Source organism: Carcharhinus amblyrhynchos, chromosome 2 (genome assembly GCF_965287045.1).
Source record: "Carcharhinus amblyrhynchos chromosome 2, sCarAmb.v2.hapA, whole genome shotgun sequence".
Taxonomy (NCBI): domain Eukaryota; kingdom Metazoa; phylum Chordata; class Chondrichthyes; order Carcharhiniformes; family Carcharhinidae; genus Carcharhinus; species Carcharhinus amblyrhynchos.
In genome coordinates this window covers 44448794-44470525 of record NC_137325.1, presented here as the reverse complement: position 1 = coordinate 44470525, position 21732 = coordinate 44448794, and the positions used below count along the sequence as shown (strand labels likewise).

At 41.7% G+C, this 21732-nt stretch overlaps 1 protein-coding gene across 3 annotated transcripts in view; it reads left to right on the top strand.

Moving 5' to 3' along the window:
• lpcat1 (lysophosphatidylcholine acyltransferase 1) overlaps positions 1-21732 on the top strand; it is a 181561-nt gene that overhangs the window by 51357 nt on the left and 108472 nt on the right. For all 3 annotated transcript variants that reach the window (XM_080205155.1, XM_080205164.1, XM_080205173.1), the window contains exon 2: positions 11455-11597. In XM_080205155.1, coding sequence (XP_080061281.1) covers positions 11455-11597 — 143 coding nt within the window. The remainder of the gene's footprint in view (positions 1-11454; positions 11598-21732) is intronic.

The following is a 21732-nucleotide window of genomic DNA, read 5'->3' as shown; positions in this document are numbered from 1 at the left end:
AATAATAGACCATGGGTCAGTGGTAGTAAACTAACCGGAACAGTTTATTAACACATCTTAACCCTAGCACAGTCAACACAAGACTGGCTAGGCAAGCTCTGCCCCTGGTCCCCTGACCCGTTCTCTCAAAGGGTCATCCCCAACATGCAGAACAACCTATACCAACAGTACTTTTGAGATGCCTTTTTTTCTCTCAGCTGAGGATTCCTCCCTCGCTTCGTAGATAGGACCCTCAACTGTCAGCCGCATTTCCCATACTTCTCCTCTCACTCTCCCTTCCTTCCTAGAACGACCATTAGTTCTCCCTTGTCCTCAGTTTTACTTCACCTGTCTCTGTATTCAGTGTATCATTTTCTGCCACCTCCAGCGTGAAACCCATGATCAAAAACATCTTCCCTCCCCATTTCAGCATTCCAAAGGTTTTGCTTCCCATTTAATACCCTGGTTCATTCCTCAGTCACTCCCAACAGCTCTTCTCCTTCCCAAGGTACGTAGCAGATGTAACATGTGGCCCCTTTTACCTCCCCACTCCTCACCGTCCATGGCTCAAATACTCTTTCTAGATGAAGCAGCAATTTATGTGCAATTCTCCCCGTTTAGTATGCTGTATTTCCTGGTCACTGTGTGATTGCCTTTGCTTTGGGAAGACCAAACATAATGGATGACTGTTTGTTTGCATAACACTTCCATTCAATTCCTAAATACGACCCTGAATTTCCACTAATCTGTCATTTTATTTCTCCACCATGTTTATGACTGACATCTCTGAGAGGTTTGACATAAGCTTAAGGAGCAGCATCTCATCTTTTGATTAGGCGCTTTACAGCTTTCTGCCAGCCCCACCCCATGAAATCCCTTCCTCCGTGATTTATGTCTGCCCTGAGTCACTCTTTAATCCCAAATTTCCTGGTTCTGTTCTGGCAGCACCCGTCTCTCCCTGGTGGTGCTGATAAACAAAAGAACTGTTGGCTTTGTTTGCCTTGGTGGACAGTGTTGCCCCTCGAATACCAAGTCAACTGACATTATGGACAAAGACACAAACTCAAATTATCATACAGCAATCTCCTTTATTGTAACTAATGAAGTTACCACAAAAGTATCAAAACTCCACTGCAAAAGGTATCAAAGTTTTATTCCACACAAAGTATCTAATCCCTGTCTTTCTTTGTACAGAAAATATTTGAATGGAATCAAAAGTTTGCAAAAATATCTAAATTCACAACTTAGACTTGAGTACTGCCCAAAGCGAGATGTTTTGTTCTGATGTCTCCAAGCTCCAGACGCGAGGTCTTGTTGGTTCACTGTTGTTCCATTGTTTAAGAAAGGCGGAGCAGGGATAATTCAGGAAATTTTAGGCCGGTGAGCCTGAGATCAGTGATAGAAAATTATTGGAAAAGACTCTTAGGGACAGGATTTACTCACATTTGGAAACAAATGGACTTATTAGCGATAGCATGGTTTTGTGAAGGAGGTCGTGTCTCAGTAACGTGAAGTGACGAAGATGATAGATGACAGAAAGGTAGTGGACGTTATATACGTGGACTTCAGTAAAGCCTTTGACAAGGTACTGATGGTAGACTGGTACAAAAGTTGAAGTCACACGGGTCAGAGGAGAGCTGACAAGATGGATACAGAACTGGCTTCGCCATTGAAGACAGAGGATAGCCGTTGAGGAGTGCTTTTCTGAATGGAAGGCTTGCAGATGACACAAAAATTGGTTAGGTTGTGGATAGTGAAGAGGATTGTCAGAGGATACAACATGATATAGACTAATTGGAGACTTGGGCGGAGAAGTGGAAAATGGAGTTTAATCTGACCAAGATGATGCATTTTGGAAGGTTCAATGCATGTAGAAATTATACAGTAAATGGTAGAACCCTTAAGGACTATTGACAGACAGATCTGGGCGTACGTGTCCACCAATCACTGAAAGTGGCCATACAGCTGGATAAGGCAGTCAAGAAAGCATGCTTGCCTTCATTGGTCAGAGTATTGAATATAAAAATCAGTGGGTCGTGCTGCAACTGTACAGAACCCTAGTTAGGCCTCATTTAGAATATTGTGTACAATTCTGGTTGCCGCACTACCAGAAGGATGCGGATGATTTGGACAGGGCACGGAAGAGGTTACCAGGGTGTTACCTGGTCTGGAGATATTAGCTATGAGGAGAGGTTGGATAAACTCAGTTTGTTCTCATTGGAAAGATGGATGTTGAGGGTTGACCTGATAAAGGTCTACAAGATTGAGTAGCATGGACAGTGTGGATAGTCAGATGCTCTTTTCCTAAAGTAGAAAAGTCAAGTACTAGGGGACATAGGTTTAAGGTGCGTGGGGAAAAGTTTAGAGGAGATGTGCAAGACAAGCTTTTTACGCAGAGGGTGGCGAATGTCTGGAACACGCTGCCTGGGGAGGTGGTGGGATCAGGTATGATTGTGGCATTTAAGGGGCAACTAGACAAATACATGAATAAGATGGGAATGGAAGGATATGGACTCCCTAAGTGCATATGGTTTTAGTTTAGGCAGGCATCATGGCTGACGCAGCCTTGGAGGGCCGAAGGGCCTGTTCCGTGCTGTACTTCTTTTTGGTTCTTGTTTTTGTTCTGCCGTGGTTGGTCCTGGGTTACCAGTACTGATGTGCCTGCAATCATGTACGCAAAGGACAGAAACTAGTGGGAGGGTAAAAATCCAGTAGTCGTGGTTCATGTGGGTGCTAACAACATAGGCAAAATAGGAACATAATAAGGAACATAAGAAATAGGAGCAGGAGTAGGCCATCTAGCCCTTCGAGCCTGCCCCGCCATTCAATAAGATCATGGCTGATCTGTCGTGGCTCAGTTCCACATTCCCGCCCTCTCCCCATAACCCTTAATCCCCTCTCATCAAAAACCCATCAACCCACGTCTTAAAAATGTTTAGCGAGGTAGCCTCCACCACGTCAACGGGCAGAGAATTCCAGAGATTCACCACCCTTTGAGTGAAGAAGTTCTTCATCAACTCCGTTCTAAACCACCCCCCCTTTATCTTGAGGCTGTGCCCCCTAGTCCTACTGTCCTTTCTGAGCGGGAAGAGCCTCTCCACCTCTATCCTATCCATCCCATTCATCATCTTATACGTCTCAATGAGATCTCCCCTCATTCTTCTAAACTCTAACGAGTACAAGCCTAGTTTATTCAGCCTCTCCTCATAGCTCAACCCCCTCAACCCCGGCATCAGCCCAGTAAACCTTCTCTGCACTCCCTCCAAGGCCAAAATATCCTTGCGTAAGTACGGCGCCCAAAACTGCATTCCCCCTCGCTATGAAGGCCAGCATCCCATTAGCCTTCCTGACCACCTGCTGTACCTGCAAGCTGGGTTTTTGCGACTCATGCACAAGGACCCCGAGGTCCCTCTGCACCGTCGCCTGCTGCAGTTTTTCGCCACGTAAGTAATAATCCTTCCTACCATTATTCCTACCAAAGTGGACCACCTCGCACTTGCCAACATTAAATTCCATTTGCCAGTTCCTGGCCCATTTGCCCAGCCTATCTAGATCCTTCTGCAGACTCTCCACACCCTCCGCGCAATTTGCCGTTCCACCAATCTTGGTGTCATCAGCAAATTTTGACACCATACACTCGGTTCCCTCCTCCAGATCATCTATATAAATGGTAAATAGCTGAGGCCCCAGCACCGACCCCTGGGGCACTCCACTGGTCACCAACCACCAATCCGAATAGCACCCATTAACCCCCACTCTCTGCCTCCTATTTGACAACCAGTCCTGTATCCACGCTAACACCCTACCCCCAACTCCATGCCCCCTGACCTTCTGTAATAACCTCTTGTGAGGCACCTTATCAAACACCTTCTGAAAATCAAGGATCTGCAGAGGGAGTATGGTAATCTGGGAACCAAATTAAAAAGCAGAACCGACAAGGTGGTTATCTCTGGATTACTACCTGAACCACGTGCAAATTGGCACAGGGTAAATAGGATTAAGGAGATGAATGTGTGGCTCAGGGATTGGTGTGGGAGGAATGGGTTTGAATTTATGGGGCATTGGCACCAGTATTGGGGCAGATGGGACCTGTTCAGATGGGATGGTCTTCGTATGAATTGTGCCGGGACCAGAGTCCTGGCGAATCGTGTAACTAGGACTGTAGATAGGGCTTTAAACTAATTAGGTGGGGGGAGGATGCAGGGGTGGGGGAAATTACAAAATCTAAAGTAAAGGAGAGGGTATGTGTGCAGGTAAATGTTGAGGATGTTCCACTAACAAAAGGAGTGGAGGCACGAGGGAGGTTAGTAGCGTTTCTACAAATAAGGTCCAGATAAAGGTTGGTGTAAAGACACTTTACCCGAATGCTTCGTGCATTCATAAGAACATAAGAAATAGGAGCAGGAGTAGGCCATCTAGCCCTTCGAGCCTGCCCCACCATTCAATAACATAATGGCTGATCTGTCGTGTCTCAGTTCCACATTCCCGCCCTCTCCCCATAACCCTTAATCCCCTCGCTTATCAAAAACCCATCAACCCGCGTCTTAAAAATATTTAGCGAGGCAGCCTCCACCACTTCAACGGGCAGAGAATTCCAGAGATTCACCACCCTTTGAGTGAAGAAGTTCCTCCTCAACTTCGTTCTAAACCGCCCCCCCCCCCCCCCCCCTTTGTCTTGAGGCTGTGCCCTCTAGTCCTGCTGTCCTTTCTGAGTGGGAAGAGTCTCTCCACCTCTATCCTGTCCATCCCATTCATCATCTTATATGTCTCAAGGAGAGCTCCCCTCATTCTTCTAAACTCTAACGAGTACAAGCCTAGTTTATTCAGCCTCTCCTCATAGCTCAACCCCCTCAACTCCGGTATCAGCCTAGTAAACCGCCTCTGCACTCCCTCCAAGGCCAAAATATCCTTTCGTAAGTACGGCAACCAAAACTGCACGCAGTACTCCAGCTGCAGCCTCACCAATGCCCTATACAGCCGCAGCAAGACCTCCCTACTTTTATATTCAATCCCCCTCGCTATGAAGGCCAGCATCCCATTAGCGTTCCTGACCACCTGCTGCACCTGCAGGCTGGGTTTTTGCCACTCATGCACAAGGACCCCGAGGTCCCTCTGCACCGTCGCCTGCTGCAGTTTTTCGCCATGTAAGTAATAGTCCTTCCTCCCATTATTCCTACCAAAGTGGACCACCTCGCACTTGCCAACATTAAATTCCATTTGCCAGTTCCTGGCCCATTCGCCTAGCCTATCTAGATCCTTCTGCGTTCAGGTAAAGTGAATGAGCTGATGGCACAAATCAGCACAAATGGATGTGATCTAGTGGCCATTACGGAAACGTGGTTGCAGGGTGACAGGGACTGGGAGCTGAATGTCCAGGGGTATCAGATGTTTAGGAAGGCTAGACGGGAGGAAAAAGGGGGTGGGGGTAGCTCTGTTAATTAAGGATAATATCAGGGCGGTAATAAGAGATGTAGGCTCCAAAAAGCAAAGCGTGGAATCGTTGTGGATGGACGTAAGGAATAGTAAGGGTAGGAAGACGATGGTGGGTGTGGTCTATAGGCCCTCAAATATAACTTTGTGGTGGGCCGGGCTATAAACAAGCAAATAATTGCGTGCAAAAATGGAACAGTGATAACTATGGGTGATTTTAATCTGCATATTGATTGGAAGACCCAAGTCGGACGCGGTGGACTTGAGGAAGAGTTCTTGGAATGCTGTCGGGATAGTTTCCTTGAACAGTATGTAACGGAACCTATGAGGGAGCAAGCTGTCTTAGATCTGGTGCTGTGTAATGAGGCAGGTAGAATTAGGGATCTTCTTGTGAGGGATCCTCTTGCGACGAGTGATCATAGTATGATTGAATTTCTGATGCCGATGGAGGATGAGAAACAGGGTCCCGAACCTGTGTCCTCTGTTTGAACAGAGGGACGTATGATAGGATGAGAGCGGAATTGGCGAATGTAGATTGGGGGGCGCAGATTGGTTGGTAGGACAGCTGAGGAACAGTGGAGGTTTTTTAAACAGATCTTTTTCGGTACTCAGCAGAAATATATTCCGATGGTAAAGGACTGTAGGAGAAGGGATAACCAGCCGTGGTTATCTAAGGAAATAAAGGAGAGTATTAAATTAAAAGCTGATGCGTTCAGAGTGACTAAAAATAGTGGGCGATTAGAAGATTGGGAAAGATTTAAAAATCAACAAAGAATGACTAAGAAGGTGATAAAGAAAGGAAAGATAGACTATGAAGCTAAACTAGCTCTAAATATAAAAAATGACAGTAAAAGTTTTTACAAATATATAAAGAGGAGGAGACTGGCTAGAGTGAATGTTGGACCCTTGGAGGATGAGAGGGGGGATTTAGCGGTGGGCAATGAGGAAATGGCTGAGGCTTTAAATAAGTTTTTGCCTCGGTCTTCAGGGAGGAGGACACAAATAGTTTGCTGGATATTAAAGATAGAAGGATGGTAGGAGATGAGGGCCTTAATGTGATTACTGTCACTAGAGAGGTAGTGCTTGATAGACTAATGGGATTGAAGGTGGACAAGTCCCCAGGACCGGATGGAATGCATCCCAGGGTTCTGAAAGAAATGGCAGAGGTGATAGTGGATGCCTTAGTAATTATTTATCAAAATTCGCTGGACTCCGGGGAAGTGCTGGAAGATTGGAAAATGGCTAATGTTACGCCGCTGTTTAAAGAAGGTAGCAGACAAAAGGCAGGGAATTATAGGCCAGTTAGTTTAACGTCTGTAGTTGGAAAAATGCTAGAATCAGTCATCAAAGAATGGCGACGCATCTAGAAAAGAATGGTTTGATCAAGCAGACGCAGCACGGATTCGTTAAGGGGAAATCGTGTTTAATATTTTTATTGGATTTCTATGAGGATGTGACTAGTGCAGTAGACATCGGGGAACCGGTGGATGAGGTGTTTTTAGATTTCCAAAAGGCGTTTGATAAGCTGCCTCACAAAAGGTTGCTGCAAAAGGTTAGGCTGCACGGAGTTGGGGGTAAGGTGTTAGCGTGGATAGAGGATTGGCTGTCTAATAGGAAGCAGAGAGTTGGAATCAATGGGTGCTAATCTGGTTGACAGTTGGTGACTAGTGGAGTGCCGCAGGGATCAGTGCTGGGGCCTCAACTGTTTACCATTTACATAGATGATCTGGAGGAGGGGGCTGAGTGTAAGGTAATGAAATTTGCTGATGACACGAAGATGAGTGGAAAAACAAATTGCGTGGAGGGTGTGGAAAGTCTGTAGAGAGATCTATAAAGGCTGAGCGAGTGGGCGAGGACCTGGCAGATGGAGTATAATGTTAGCAAGTGTGAGGTTATCCACTTTGGCAGAAATAATAGTAGGAGCGATTATTATTTAAAAGGCGAAAAGCTGCAGCATGCTACGGTGTAGAGGGACCTGGGGGTCCTTATGCACGAATCACAAAAACCCAGTCTGCAGGTGCAGCAGGTGATCAAGAAGGCGAATGGAATGTTGGCCATTATAGTGAGGGGGATAGAATATAAAAGTAGGTTGGTCTTGCTGCAACTGTACAGGGTACTGGTGAGGCCATAGCTGGAGTACTGTGTGCAGTTTTGGTCGCTGCACTTGCGGAAGGATATATTGGCCTTGGAGGGAGTGCAGAGAAGGTTCACTAGGCTGATACCAGAGATGAGGGGGTTAGCCTATGAAGAGAGACTGAATCGACGGGGTCTGTACTCAGAGTTTAGAAGGCTGAGGGGGGATCTTCTCGAGATATATCAGATAATGAAGGTGATAGGGTAGAGGTAGAGAGATTCTTCCCTCTTAGAAAGGATAGCAGGACTAGAGGGCACAGCCTAAAGATGAGGCGGGGGGGGGCACTTTAGATCGGAGTTGGGGGGGCACTTCTTCACACAAAAGGTGGTGAATCTCTGGAATTCTCTGCCCGTTGAAGTGGTGGAGGCTACCTCGCTGAATATATTTAAGTCGCAGGTAGATAGGTTTCTGATAGACGGGAATTAAGGGTTATGGGGAGATCTTATTGAATGGCAGGGCAGGCTCGAAGGGCTACATGGCCTACTCCTGCTCCTGTTTCTTATGTTCTTATAACTAATAAATGACTCTTTTGTGCTCACAAATGCTTAAGGAGTCGTGTCTCTCTTGAGGTTTTTTGTCGTGGGAGCGTGATACATAGGAGTCTGTGTTCAATCAGCATCTTTTTGAGACATAATGATAACCAGTGTACAATCAGCTCCTGTGCCTGTTCGCCAAGGCCATCCCCACACCCCTACTTCTTGCCTTCATATCTGTCACCCCCACGACTTGCCTGGGCTTGCAAAATCTCACTAACTGTCCTGTCTGAAGACAATAATATCTCTTTAACCTGTGCTTAACGCTCTCTCCACTCATTGTCTATATCTTTAAGACTTGATTACTTGTAAAGACTCGCATTTCAACCATTATTTTGTAAATTGAGTTTGTGTCTTTATACGCTCTGTTTGTGAACAGAACTCCTGCTTAATTGACAAAGGAGCAGTGCTCTGAAAGCTAGTGGCTTTTGCAACCAAATAAACCTGTTGGACTTTAACCTGGTGTTGTGAGACTTCTTACCCTGATCTTCAGTGCAGACTCACAGCCTGTTGCTCCCTACTGATACAGAATGAGCTCTTTTAACCATCAGGCTTTGCTAATATCTTTATGGATACCCAACAGGTTACAACAGGATTTCCATTCCTGAGGCCCTTGACCCCAGGGAAGACTCAGCAGTGGTCACATAACAGTGGACCTTCCCGGAAGAGGTAACACAGTTCCCTTGCCGACTGCTTAGCTGGCAGGTGAGACCTCAATGCCTCTGTAAAACCCCCCTTGCGCTAAGCCCTAAAATATCAGACAGAAATTTCAATTACTGAACGTTTGCGTGAACCACTACAAATATTGAAGGGAATAAAGCACCTCCTTTTCCATCTGTTTCACGTTCCCAACTTTTGGTCTCTGCTTGCAATGCTCTCTACACCAACCTCTCTCCAGCCACAAAGCCCATGACAGACTTCATAACATTTATCCAAAAATGCTTACCAAAACATCTGTGACTCTTGAGATGTAAAAGTGAAACCAAGAGCAGTTTTCACTCCTTTCCAGTAATTCTTTGCAGCTCTGCTGATGGAGTTCCTGGAAGTAAGTACGTGTTACCTTTAACATTCACTTATAGCTTGAGGCACATTGTTGACATCAGAAGGATATGTTTGATTAGTTGTTTTGTCTTCCTTGGCTGAAAACATGAGCAGGTTACGTGTAGAGCGTTTGAGCTTGCTTATTATATTTTCCAGCACTAGATCATGTTGCCAAAATGAGGTGAGTATTATTGGAGAAGATGAACACGCATTGAAAATTCAGGGATATAATTTAGAGACTTTGATTATACATAGGAGAGTTGGACGGGACACAGTGGTATTTTGTACTTGAGTGTATTGACATCTTTTTTGGACCTTATCTTGTTGCTTCTGTTTTTTGCTTCTCTGGTCTGAATATTGTTTAGAGTCTGCATTATTGTTTCTGAGAATGGAGGGGATGACAACTTTTTTTCTAGTAGTATTGAAATTGTTTTAGGTCTTTATGAGCTTTTTTCTTGTAGAATGCAATTAACATTTTGCCTCTGTTTGTCTGATGAACAATAATTTGAATTTAAGGTAGTTGAACTCAAACCACTTCAGCCCCTTTGCTTGTAACGCACACTTGTGTGCGAATGGTGAAGAATGGATACAAATGCAACTCAGCATTTCAGTTGACTGAAGTCTGTGCTATTTGGACCACATCTCAGTACTGTCAAACTTAGCCTTGTATCATATACACAGTGATAGGTGGTAGAGGTTTGTTTACCACTTTGAGGGATAAATTTCTTTTGTCATGGCCAGCTTTCCTCCCTCAATCAATACCAGCAGAAAGTCTGAAAACACAAGAAAGATTCCACAGCTCAGTCAGCGTTTATTGAGAGAAAAAAACAAGTTATTGTCTCAGATGTAAACTTCAGACATCTGGAAAATTTTGTAGAAGTACAGCATTTAGAAACATTTGGGCAAGAGGAAAGGACAAGTAGAACATCTTGTAAAATGCCTGAAATAAAAAGAGGCTATGGCTCACTGCTAAAATGAAATTAACATCAGACAATAGGAAGAGACTCTTAATTGTAAAAGTTGAGGTCTGAAATGGGAACAAGAAAAGCTAGCAAAATGGAGTAAAGTTCGTACCCTTTGAGAACAGAGTAGTCTGACAATGCAGACTGTGCTCTGCCAGCATTTTGTTCTAATCCCAAGCACTAATTTGAAAGGTTCCTTCTGAAGCATTAACTTGTCTGCTGTCCCTATAGAAGATAACTGACCTTGATTTTCTTTTTATTTATTTCATTCCCAACATTTGCTGTTGGAATAATAGAATGTTTACTGCACAGAAAGAGGCCAAATGGTCCAGCGTGTCTGCGCAGGCAGATAACGGAGCCATCTAGCCTAAACCCATTTTCCAGTATTCCTAATCATGCTATTGAGGTGTACATCCATATGCCTTTCAAATAAATTGAAGGTCTCTGCCTCTACCCTTTCTTGCAGTGAGTTCTAGACCCCATAACCCTCCAGGTGAAAGCAATTTTCCTCAACTCCCCTCTAATCTTTTCACCAATCATTTTAAATCTTTCCCCACTTGTCACTGCGCCCTCTGTTAAAGTAAATTGATTTTTCCCCTCCAATCTGTCCAGGCTCCTCTCAATTTTATTTGCCTTTATCACTGAAAATGAGCTAAGTGGCCCTTTACAATAATGTTTGTGCATTTGCTTTAAACAAAATAAATGATCGAATTATAACAATTTTAAAGGAGTTTAATTCATGTGAAGAGTCTTGAACTGTTTGATACATGAAGTACCAAATGATTGTCATTCTATGCATTATTGTAAAACTAAACATTTTTTGTTGAACTGTTGTGAATAACTTAGTGCCAACACTTTCAGATCTTTATACTCAGTTGCAAGTTTGGCAATTTCTGTGATTTTTGTTCTAATTACAATGCTGATTTTCTTTGCTCTTCAGGTATTCTGTTATGAAAAATAAATGACCCGCCATTGTGTTGGACTTGCATTCTACAATTGCAAGTTCTACTTTTTCTCCTTAAAGCAAATTTCTGCAAATGTAAAAGTTAATGCTTTTAGTTTAACTGTCAATTTGGAAAATATCCTCTTCCTTCTGTAGCAGTTAATGAAATTTTGAAACTTAAAGTTGCTGGTATATGGTCACTTGAGTGTTTGTATTGCTGTTGTACCACCTATGACTGGTTTAAGTTCGGACCAACAGCTAAAATAATGTTGTTTTCTGCTTCTCTCAAATTTATAATTAATAAAACTCCTTAGAACTTTTAAACATCTAATTGTTATGTGAATTGAAATATTAGTGGAAAGTACTCGTTGTATCTTGGACCACAAAGTTACGCTGTCTTCTATTCCAACTTTGTGTGTTTTAAATTTTCAGATAGCGATCATGACCGTGACTCTGTTCCCGATTCGTCTCTTGCTAGCTGCGTTCATGATGTTGCTGGCTTGGCCATTTGCATTTCTTGCTGCATGGGGGCGTGTTGAAAAAGAACCTGAGAAACCAATGAATTTATGGAGAAAGTAAGTTACTTTCCTGTGAACAACTAGTTGGTGAGACCTTGTTGATCAGTACTTGTGTGTACAAAAAAGATGAGATTAATTATGAGCCACAACTTTTAAAATAAGGAAACAAGACAAAATGGTAAAATGAGTAAAATAATTATTTTTCGAAAGATGGTTAAGAGGAGGATGATTGTGTTTAAGTTGTAATTTTTATACGCATTTGCATTTTTGTAATTTGTCACTTCAATTTCTTTCAGATGTCTAATTCATAGCATTCCAGATTCACTGTTGCCACAGTGATAAATTAGTTTAATTAATTATACATGATTTTCAGTAGTATTATAGAATATAGAACATAGAACATTACAGCGCAGAACAGGCCCTTCGGCCCACGATGTTGCGCCGACATTGTATTGTATGCTTTTGGGGTCGATATGCAGGCTGTTTTTTTCCCACCTTTATTAGGGCCTTCCTACACTATCCATTTAAGCATAGTAACACCATACTCGGGCAACAAAGGACCAGTTTGCTTGAGACCGCATTCAGTGCAACTGAAATCAAGAACTTCAGTGTGGCTGCTTGAACCAGCATATCTTCTTTTTAATTTGCATCTGCTCACATTTTCCATATGGTCTTAATTATTTGAGGATTTATAAAATAAGACACATGTAAGAAATGATCACGCTCTGCTGCTTGTAGCTTCTCCTACCAGGAGATCCTCTGTCATAATACGTCATGCTCAGCTGCCTTGTGTCATCCTTGTAGTTCTGCAAATACACTCTGATATTCATCAGCCAACTATGCCTTGGTTTCCTTCTGCTTCCCACCACTTTGCCATCTGGAGAAGATGTCTAGGTTTTGAAATATGACAATTTCCTTTCTGGATGTCTACTTTTTAAATTTTTTTTCTTGCAATTTCAAGCACTATTTCATTAGTATTATTGTCTGCATATAGAATTTTTGGCATACACTCTAGCCTCCGCTTTTCAAAAGCCTCAATTTCCTTCCACAGATCCTTTTATTTTCCAGGTTTCTGATACAGAAAAAAAAGTGGATAGAATGTAGTACCTTATGAGATTTTCCCTTGTTGCAAGCTTGAGTTTTCTTTTTAAAAACACCCTTCATTATCACAAAATTACTTTTGGCTATTTTGTTATCCTCCTAATTTTGCATCTACCAACTTCTGTATCATTTGACCTAAATAGACATTCCATGTGACATCATCCGCTTCAATCTTCACTTAAATTTTTTCTAATGCATTTCTTCTAACTGTCATGAACAGTAGAAGAATTAAGGGCTATGGTGAATGGCAGGTAAGTGGAGCTGACTGCACGGAAAGATAAGCCATAATCTTATTGAATGAGGGAGCATGCTCGAGGGGCCAGATGGCCTACTCCTGCTCCTAGTTCTTATGTTCTTATCTTTGCTTTTGTATTTTTGGGTGTTCATGTTCTATCCACATTCTAAACTTCTAGATTTTACTTGATCTGTAATATTTTGTATTCTGATTCTGGAAATAGCACTGTCATTAGCAAGTTCATGTTCTTGCCTCCAATTTTTACCCAAGGATTTAATTTTCAAAATATTTGTTCTCTATAAAGATTGAATAATTTTGAGCACTATACACTGCCTTGTCATACTCGCTTCACTTTTCACTTTTAAACTTAGTAGATTTTGCATTTTTTTTTAGATGTTCATTTTTTGGCTCCAATGTAGTCCTGTAGCTTTACTGATAATGTTAAGAATTTCTTTCTCAATACAACGTCAAGATTTGATCTCTTCCAGCCTCTTGGACTCTTATTTCTGTTATTCTGACTGCTGTATTCAATTATAGACAGAAGAAATTCCCAAATAACTTAATGACAATCTACCTAATTTTTGAGTTGTGTAACAGATCAGCAAGCTTGCCCATACCGTAACGGCTGAAGCATCATAGCTAAACATTTCGTGTCAGCTCACATTCCTTCCCTTCATAGATCACGAGGATCATTTACAAAAAACCTTGAGTTTATCCTGGGACAATGTATGGAAAGACAACAGAAGATTTTAATTGCATGCAGGTGGGGTCCCGTGCCTTTAAGCAATCAACTGTTTTTGCTTTGCAGTTGGAAGAATGTCTTGATTTTGCAGCCATTCGAAACAGAGGTATTGATTGTATACTTCAGTGTATAATAGCAGTTATGACTGAAAGGGTCCCAGTTTGCAATATATTTAAAACTGTAATGTGTACTTTTTTGTTTTGGTGATACAACCGGTGTCAAAATGCAAGATTTAGGGCTTGGATTGAAATAATATATAGAAATATCAGACTAACTGTCTGATTTGTCGCTATTACTTATGGCTACCATTTAGCAAAATATTAAAAATTGGTGCAGATTTGATCATGTACTAGTGTACAGTGAAAAGTATTGTTTCTTACGTGCTATACAGACAAAACATACCGTTCACAGAGAAGGAAAGGAGAGAGTGCAAAATGTAATGTTACAGCTTCAAGGGCATTTTCTGAAAGCTTTCGGTATGTTTCGCACGAGATCAATAAATAAAATCAGAGTCCACAAGGTTGTGGTATTATACTGATAGGTCATTCTCAGATTGCCAGGCTGTGATTTGGCGTACAGCAGGGATCAGTGCTGGGACCCAGCTACTCAATTTTTATTGATGATTTGGACCAAATTTGTATCTTAATTATTATTAGTGTCACAAGTAGACTGCAATGAAGTTACTGTGAAAAATCCTTTAGTCACCACACTCAGGCACCTGTTTGGATACACTGAGCGAGAATTTAGCATGACCAATGCACCTAACCATCAAATCTTTCAGACAGAGGGGAAACCGGAGAAACCCTACACAGATGTGAGGAGAACATGCAGACTCTGCACGGTGACCCAAACTGGATATCGAACTTGGTTTCTGGCCCCGCGAGGCAGCAGTACTAATCACTGTATCAAAGAACAACACAGCACAGGAAACAGGCCCTTCAGCCCAATGAGCCTGGGCCGCCATTTTAACATTGTGAGTTCCCTCTTCCACCCATGACCCTTGTCTACGCTTATGGCACTCCACATTGGAAACCAGATTGAGGGGAGACTAATTTAGGGACAATTTGTTACACCAATCAGCCTAGGAGCACATCTTTGGGGTGTGGGAGGAAACCGGAGAAAACCCACACAAGCACGGGGAGAATGCGCAAACTCCCACAGATACTGGCCCAAATCCATGTATCTGCACAGCAAACAGTGATAGTCACTGACCTGTCGTGTTGCCCATCAGCTGGTCCAGTTTAAGCGTACACAAATGACGTGAAGCACTAGGCTACTCTCAGCATCCAAGAGCAGCCCTCACACGACCCACTGCGTGTATGCTCCTCGTTAGACAACAAGGAATGTGAGTTGTGAGGAGGATGCAAGGAGGCTTCAGGGGATTTAGACAGGTTAAGTGACTGGGCAAGAACATGACAGATGAACATGAAAAAATATGAAGTTATCCACTTTAGTTGGAAAAACATAAAAAACAGTATTTCTTAAATGGAAGTGTTGATGTTTAAAGACACCTAGGTGACCTTGTTCATGAGTTATTGAAAGCTCACTTGCAAGCAATGCAGAAGTTGTATGTTGGTCTTCATTGCAAGAGGATTTCAATTCAATAGAAAAGGTGGCTTGCTGCAATTGTATAGAGACCTACACGGTTTTGGTCTCCTTACCTTGGAGGGAGTGCAACAGGGATTTACCAGAGTAATTCCTGGGATGATAGAATTGTGCTATTATCACAAAATGGTAAGATACTATTAAAATGATTTTATTTTGGACAAGTAAAATCAAACTGCCATGTATTTTTGTAAGTCGTCTGGACAGCATCTGAGAAATGAAAAATAGGGAGTAGGTGTTCTTTGCAATTGATACAATTAGCAGTTGGTGTGAGCTAGGAAGTAGTTCAGAAACAAGCTGTTAAAGCAGTAGCAAGAAAGAAAGAGGTCTGAACTGAAGACCATTCCCAAGCTATGTGGTGTTGTAATCACTAGATTAAATCAATAGTTTTATGATTGTTTTGGAAATGGGATTTAAGCAGAGTTTAGATATGGGGAAAAACAGATGCTTTTGGGGTTTTCAGTCTTTGCAGGATTAAGTGCTTACTGTTAATTTTCTAAAATGTAAGATTGTTCTTTGCAGTGTTTTATTACCTTTCTTCTACTTTAATAAATACTTTTATTTACTTAACAAAAGAGAGGATAAGTTCTCACTGTTTTCCCCAAGTGTTTCTCGGTAATATTTTTTAAAAATCATATGAAGCCAGTTTTGGAACACTTCTGTAAATAACATCACACGGTTTCATCACTCTGGAAAGAAATTGAAGAAACTGGACCTGTGTTCTCTAGATTAAAAGAGTAAGAATGAGATCGTCTCTCATTCTTGAAACACAGAAAATTCTTGCAGGGCTCAACAAAGCCCTTTGTGGGTGGGGTGTCTAGAAATGGGAGACACGGTCTTTGTATAAGTAAGCAATTTAGGAATGAGACGAGAGGAATTTCTTCAAAAAGTGGTAAATCTTTGGAATTCTCTGTCGCAGCGGGCTGTGAAGATTCAGTCATTGAGTATGTCCTAGACAGTGATTGATAGAGTTCTCAATATTAAAGATTTCAAGGGATGCGGGGATAGTGTGGGAAAATGGCATTGGGTTGGTGATCAGTCAGGATCTAATTGAATAGTAGAGCAGGCTCAAGGGGCTGAATGGCCTGCTGTTATTTCATATGTTCCCTCAATTCTCTTCCCACCCTTTCTGTTGAAATGGAAATTTAATTTAATGTATTTACTTGAGAAAGCACTTTAGTTTCATTATCCAAACAACTTTATTTCTCAACTCAAAATCATGAATCTGCTAATATAACGTTGCACAAAATAGATTTCCATCTTGTTGTTCATTGCCATTTCTTTCTGAGAATATGCAAGTTTTCAGTCTAATGGTATCCTAATGAACTGTCCAATTATTTTCTCTAATGGTGAAGCTACGGAAGGCTCCCTTTATAACTTCACTTCTGAATTACTTGGTCATGATTACTTGTGGAGCTGTTTACAACATATTGCAGATTCGTAGCACTTGATCCTGCTATCATAATTACTATCTTTTAAAACTAACACATTCTGGCTCCAATGGCAGAAATAAGAATGGCAAATGTGGTTGCGGTTATAATGATAGACCTCTAAACATTTACCTTTCAAATTGAAATGCCAGGTCTAAGGGTCATGCAGAGTTACTCTTTTGGTATGCCATTCAGCCAATCGAATCCATGTGGAGCAAATTAGTCAGTTGAATTCTCCTATTCTCCACCATTTCCCTTTAGCTTTTTTCTGTGTTCATGTAATTTTGTTGTGAAATTATTGATCGTCTCTGCTCTCAATCTCATAGATAACAAATTATTAAGTCATTACCGCTCACTGTATAAAGTGGTCTTCCTCACATTCCCTGCACCACCCCACCCCCCGACACCCCGCACCTCCCCCCCAACCCACGCACACACACCTTTTGTCCAATACATTAATCTGTGCTCCTTAGTTCTTGTCCCATCAGCTAATGGGACAGAATCGTGCTGTGTTGTATTGTGTAATGTGAGGATTCAACTTGTGAAACAATCTAATTTTGAGAGGAGGTGAAATGCATATGTTGGGTTAAATCTTTGTCTTGGGTTGAGACCCCTACGTTGGTTTCATTTCCAAATCACCAACTGATTTGTGTCAGGGGTTGATTTGAGTTTCAGCAAGCAGACCAATTAGTTTCTTGTAATACAAAAGCAAAATGGTGTAGATCCTGGAAATTTCAAATTAGGAAAGAAAATGCTGGAAATACTTAGTGGGTCAGACAGCATCTGTGGAGAGTGACACAGAATTAACATGATAGGAGGGTTCAACGTTAATCCAATTAGTTGCCCAGGTGCATGCTTGTTATGCTATTAAGAATGGTCAGCAGCTTCCCAAGGCTGGAGGGTCAATTGAAGGCCTACAGCACTGATAATGCAGCCCCACAATCAGATGGGTGTTATTATGTAGGTATATGAAGGGGATGACTGTCTTAAGATAGAGTTTCCCTCTGCAGAATTTTAAAAGCATGAAGAACCTATAGTTACCAGGCCATCACCTTGAGAAGGCAAATCCCTCCATGGAGGCCTGTGATGCAGTTGTGGCAATCTCTTAATCATGGTGGTGTTGTGGAGCGTTTGGGTGATAGAAATTAAAAAAAGATAGTTGGAATCTACCAACGCCAGTCTGAAATTGACCTCTGGTTCGCTAAATGCCAACTGAAATCTGGCAGTGACCTTAATAGTAGATCTGCTGGTGAACTTAATTAGCTGCCTGTTGCTTGTTTGAGATAGGAAGATGCCAGCAAACAATCATGCTGGCCAACAGCAGAAAATTCCATGCTGATCCACCTCCGTAGTCCTTTCAAAATCCAGCCCGTTGTGTCAGTTAATAGTTGGTGGGAACTACCATAAATATAACCTTCCAAAGTTCTCTTGATTTAGGAGCCCAATGTTACAACTATTTAAGACAAGAGATGGAGACACACTAGATAATCATACTGCTAGAGCCCATAATTAAGGTTAAAGTAACTGAATACCTTAAAAACATCATGGATTTTTAAAAGTAGATCATACCTGACATTTGAATGTTTTAAAGAAGTAACTAAAATAGTGGACAAGGAAATGTTTGTATATTATTTGTGTACTTCCAGGAATTATTTGATAATACCAGACTGTTAGCTAAAGTTGAAGCTCATGGGATTGAAGGCTTCATATTGACCACAGTAGAAAATTGTCTGTGAGCAGGAAACAGAGCAGGGTAAATGGACAGTTACTGTAATTGGCAGGATATTACTTGTAATGCCCTCTAACGATCTATATTGGGGCTTTGATTCACCCTATTCATTTACAACTTAGACCACAGGACAGAAAGCTGCATATATAAACTTTTTCAATAATGCAAACATAGGCAACGTTGTAAGCAATGTAGACAGAAGCATAAAATTTAGAAGATCTATTTCTAGATTGAATGAATGGGGAAAAGTTGTGCCAAATTTCAGTATAGGCAATGGACTGTAAAGAAGATTGAAAACATAAAAACATCCAGTTTGGACCTAAAAAGGATTGAAAACCTAAAAAAATCCACTTTAGACCTTAGAGTAGAAGGTCTTTTGAATGGCTAAAAGCTAGAAACTTTGGAGACCCAAAGAGACTTGGGAGTCCAGATATCAGATCATTAAAATGTGAACAGCTGCAGAAAATATTCTGAATGGCCAATGGAATGCTTTGTAGAATGTTAGAATACAAGGAGGTAGAAGTCATACTTTAGCAATAAAAAAAAGCTGTCAAATCACAGCTAGGATATTTTGAGCAGTTCTGGGACCACATTTTTAGATTATGGCAGATCACTATTTTAGCCATCCAACATCCGATCTGGTTATATTAGAATAAGACATTGTCATGCTTTGTTCCTGTTGCTTGAAACTGCTTATTATTCCAGGTCATGCACAAATAACTCCTGACTTATTTTCTTTATTACAAATCTTCATAACGAACCCTTCTTCCCATCTCCTTGACTCTCATCTCTAACAAAGTGCAAGGAGCTCAATTGTTTGTCACTAAGATTGAGACCAATCTATCAAGCTGCCTTTACCAGTATTCTTCCTTCCACTAAGCCACTAAATCAAACTTCTTAGGCCTTTGCCTAGCCCTAAATTCGCATCTGTCTCTTGCTTCTGTACTATAACCTCCTCATGCCTTCTCCAACTTCTCTTGTCTATGAGACTCACTTCGTGTTCCCTCCACCCTATTCCCACTAAACTCAGTGGGACTGCTCTTGCCTGCTACCATTCTTCTTCGTGTACTTGCAGCCAGTGAATCATTTAGCAGTGGCTTCTCAGTCCTGCTCCTGTACCCTTGCCCTTCACATCCTTCAAGGATCTATCCTTGGTTCCCTCCAAGTACATGTAGTTGCTGCCCCTAGTTGGCATCATGAGAAAATACATTAGTTTTCACATATATGCTGATGAAACCCAGCTCTGCCTCACCATCACCTCTCTCAACGACTCCACTATTGTTATCAGCTACTTATCCACAATCCATTACTGGATGAGCAGAAACTTATTACAATTAAATGTTTATCATATTGAAGCCATTGTTTTCAGTTCCCACTCTAAATCCATTCCCTAGCTATCTACTTAATCCCTCTCCCCAGCAGCTACCTGAGACAAAATCGAATTGTCACAACCTTTGTATCACATTTAACCCTAGAATGAGCTTCCAACCTCTTATTTGCTTTATTGCTATGATTGCCTACTTTCATCCACGTAACTTTGCACCTACGTCAGCTCATCCAGCACCGAAACCCTCATTCAACCTTTTTTTACAGTCCAAAGCTGTGTGGGTTAGGTGGATTGGCCATGCTAAATTGCCCCTTAGTGTCAGGGAGACTAGCTAAGGTTATGGTATGGGGTAGCGTATGGGGTTATGGGGGTAGAGGCTGGGTGGAATTGTGATCGGTGCAAACTCAGTGGGCTGAATGGCCACCTTTTGCACCGTAGGATTTTATGACTTCGCTATACTTGTGCATGCTTGGCAGGTCTCCCACATTTTGCTGTGTAAGTACGAGTTCACACAAAACCTTGCTGCATCTATCTTAGCTAATATGAGTCCCAATCACTCATTACCCTTGTACTCATTAACCAAAATTAGTTCCTGGTCAAACAGGATCTTCATGTGAAAATTTTCATCATTATTTTCAAATTCTTCCACTGATTTTCCCCTTTTTGCCTCCAGTCCCGCAAGTCTCTTGAGCTACCGGCACTCATCTAATTACTGATATCTTTGAGTATCTGATATTAATCATTCCACCACTGATATCCATGCCTTCAGTCACCTAATCTTTAATTCTGGAACTTCCTACCCTTAGCCCCTTCACCTCTCCTGTCTCATTTCCTCCTTTAAGATACTTATCATTTTATTGACCAAGCTTTTGGCTGTCTACCTTTTTAGCTTGTTTTGTGATTTATACTTATAAAAGCTTGGCATCTTTTATAAATGAAAAGCACAATGTATATAAGTTTGTGGTGACACATACTGAAACAGTTATGTTCATATGCAGCGAGACGATCAGACTTAGGCTGATAAGTGTTAAGTAACATGTGCCATGAGTGCCAGGTAATGACCAGATACAATAAAAGATACTTTATCCATCACCCCTTGAAATTCAGTGACACTAAAATTGCTGAAGCCCCCATCATCTACATTGCTCCAAGTTATCATTGAGGAGAACTTAACTTGATCAGCTGTGAAAGTACTGTGGCTACAAGAATGGGTCAGAAACTGGCTGTTCTCCACTTGCCTAGATGAGTAGCTCTACCAAAACTTGAGGAGTTGAACATCATTGAGCACAAAATAGCCTGTTTTATTGGCACTCCACCCACCATCTTAAATATTCAATTCCTCCGCTAGCGGTACATATTGCTGCACTACGTACTGTATAGAACATACATTGCAATACCTTGCCAATCTTCCTTTGATAGCACTTTGCAAATCAGCAACATTAACCACCTAGAAGGGCAAGGGCAGAAAAGTGTATGATGGGAACAGCATCACTTGCAAGTCTCCCTACAAGCCACTTATCATTCTGGCTTAGAAATACATTGCGGTCCTTTGTCACATTTTTTTGTTGAAATCTGGCACTGCTTTCTCACAGTGCTGTGGTATAACTACATCAGATGGATTGTAGCAGTTCAAGAAGGCAGCTCTTTGGCACCATGAGAGCAATTGGAAATGGACACCAAATGTTTGAATTGCCAGTAATGCACACTCCTCTTGGAAAATACTTATATGTGGACTTTTGTGGGAGTGGGGGGAGGGAGGGTGGTTGCAGTGTAGATTTACCCGGTTTATGCCTGGACTTCAGGGGTTAAATTACAAAGTAATTTTACACAAATATTGGTTGCATTGCGTGGAATTTAGAGCGCTGTGCCTCAGTCCTTAAGCCCAGGATTATTGCTATGTATCTTTGCACCCTTTAAATTGCTCTGGCACTGGATTCAATTAATGGTTCTTAGCAAGGTGAATTCTGGGGCCTTTACTGGTCTGTAAAGCATGGTTCCATTTTAGAGAAGTGAGCAGGTCTGT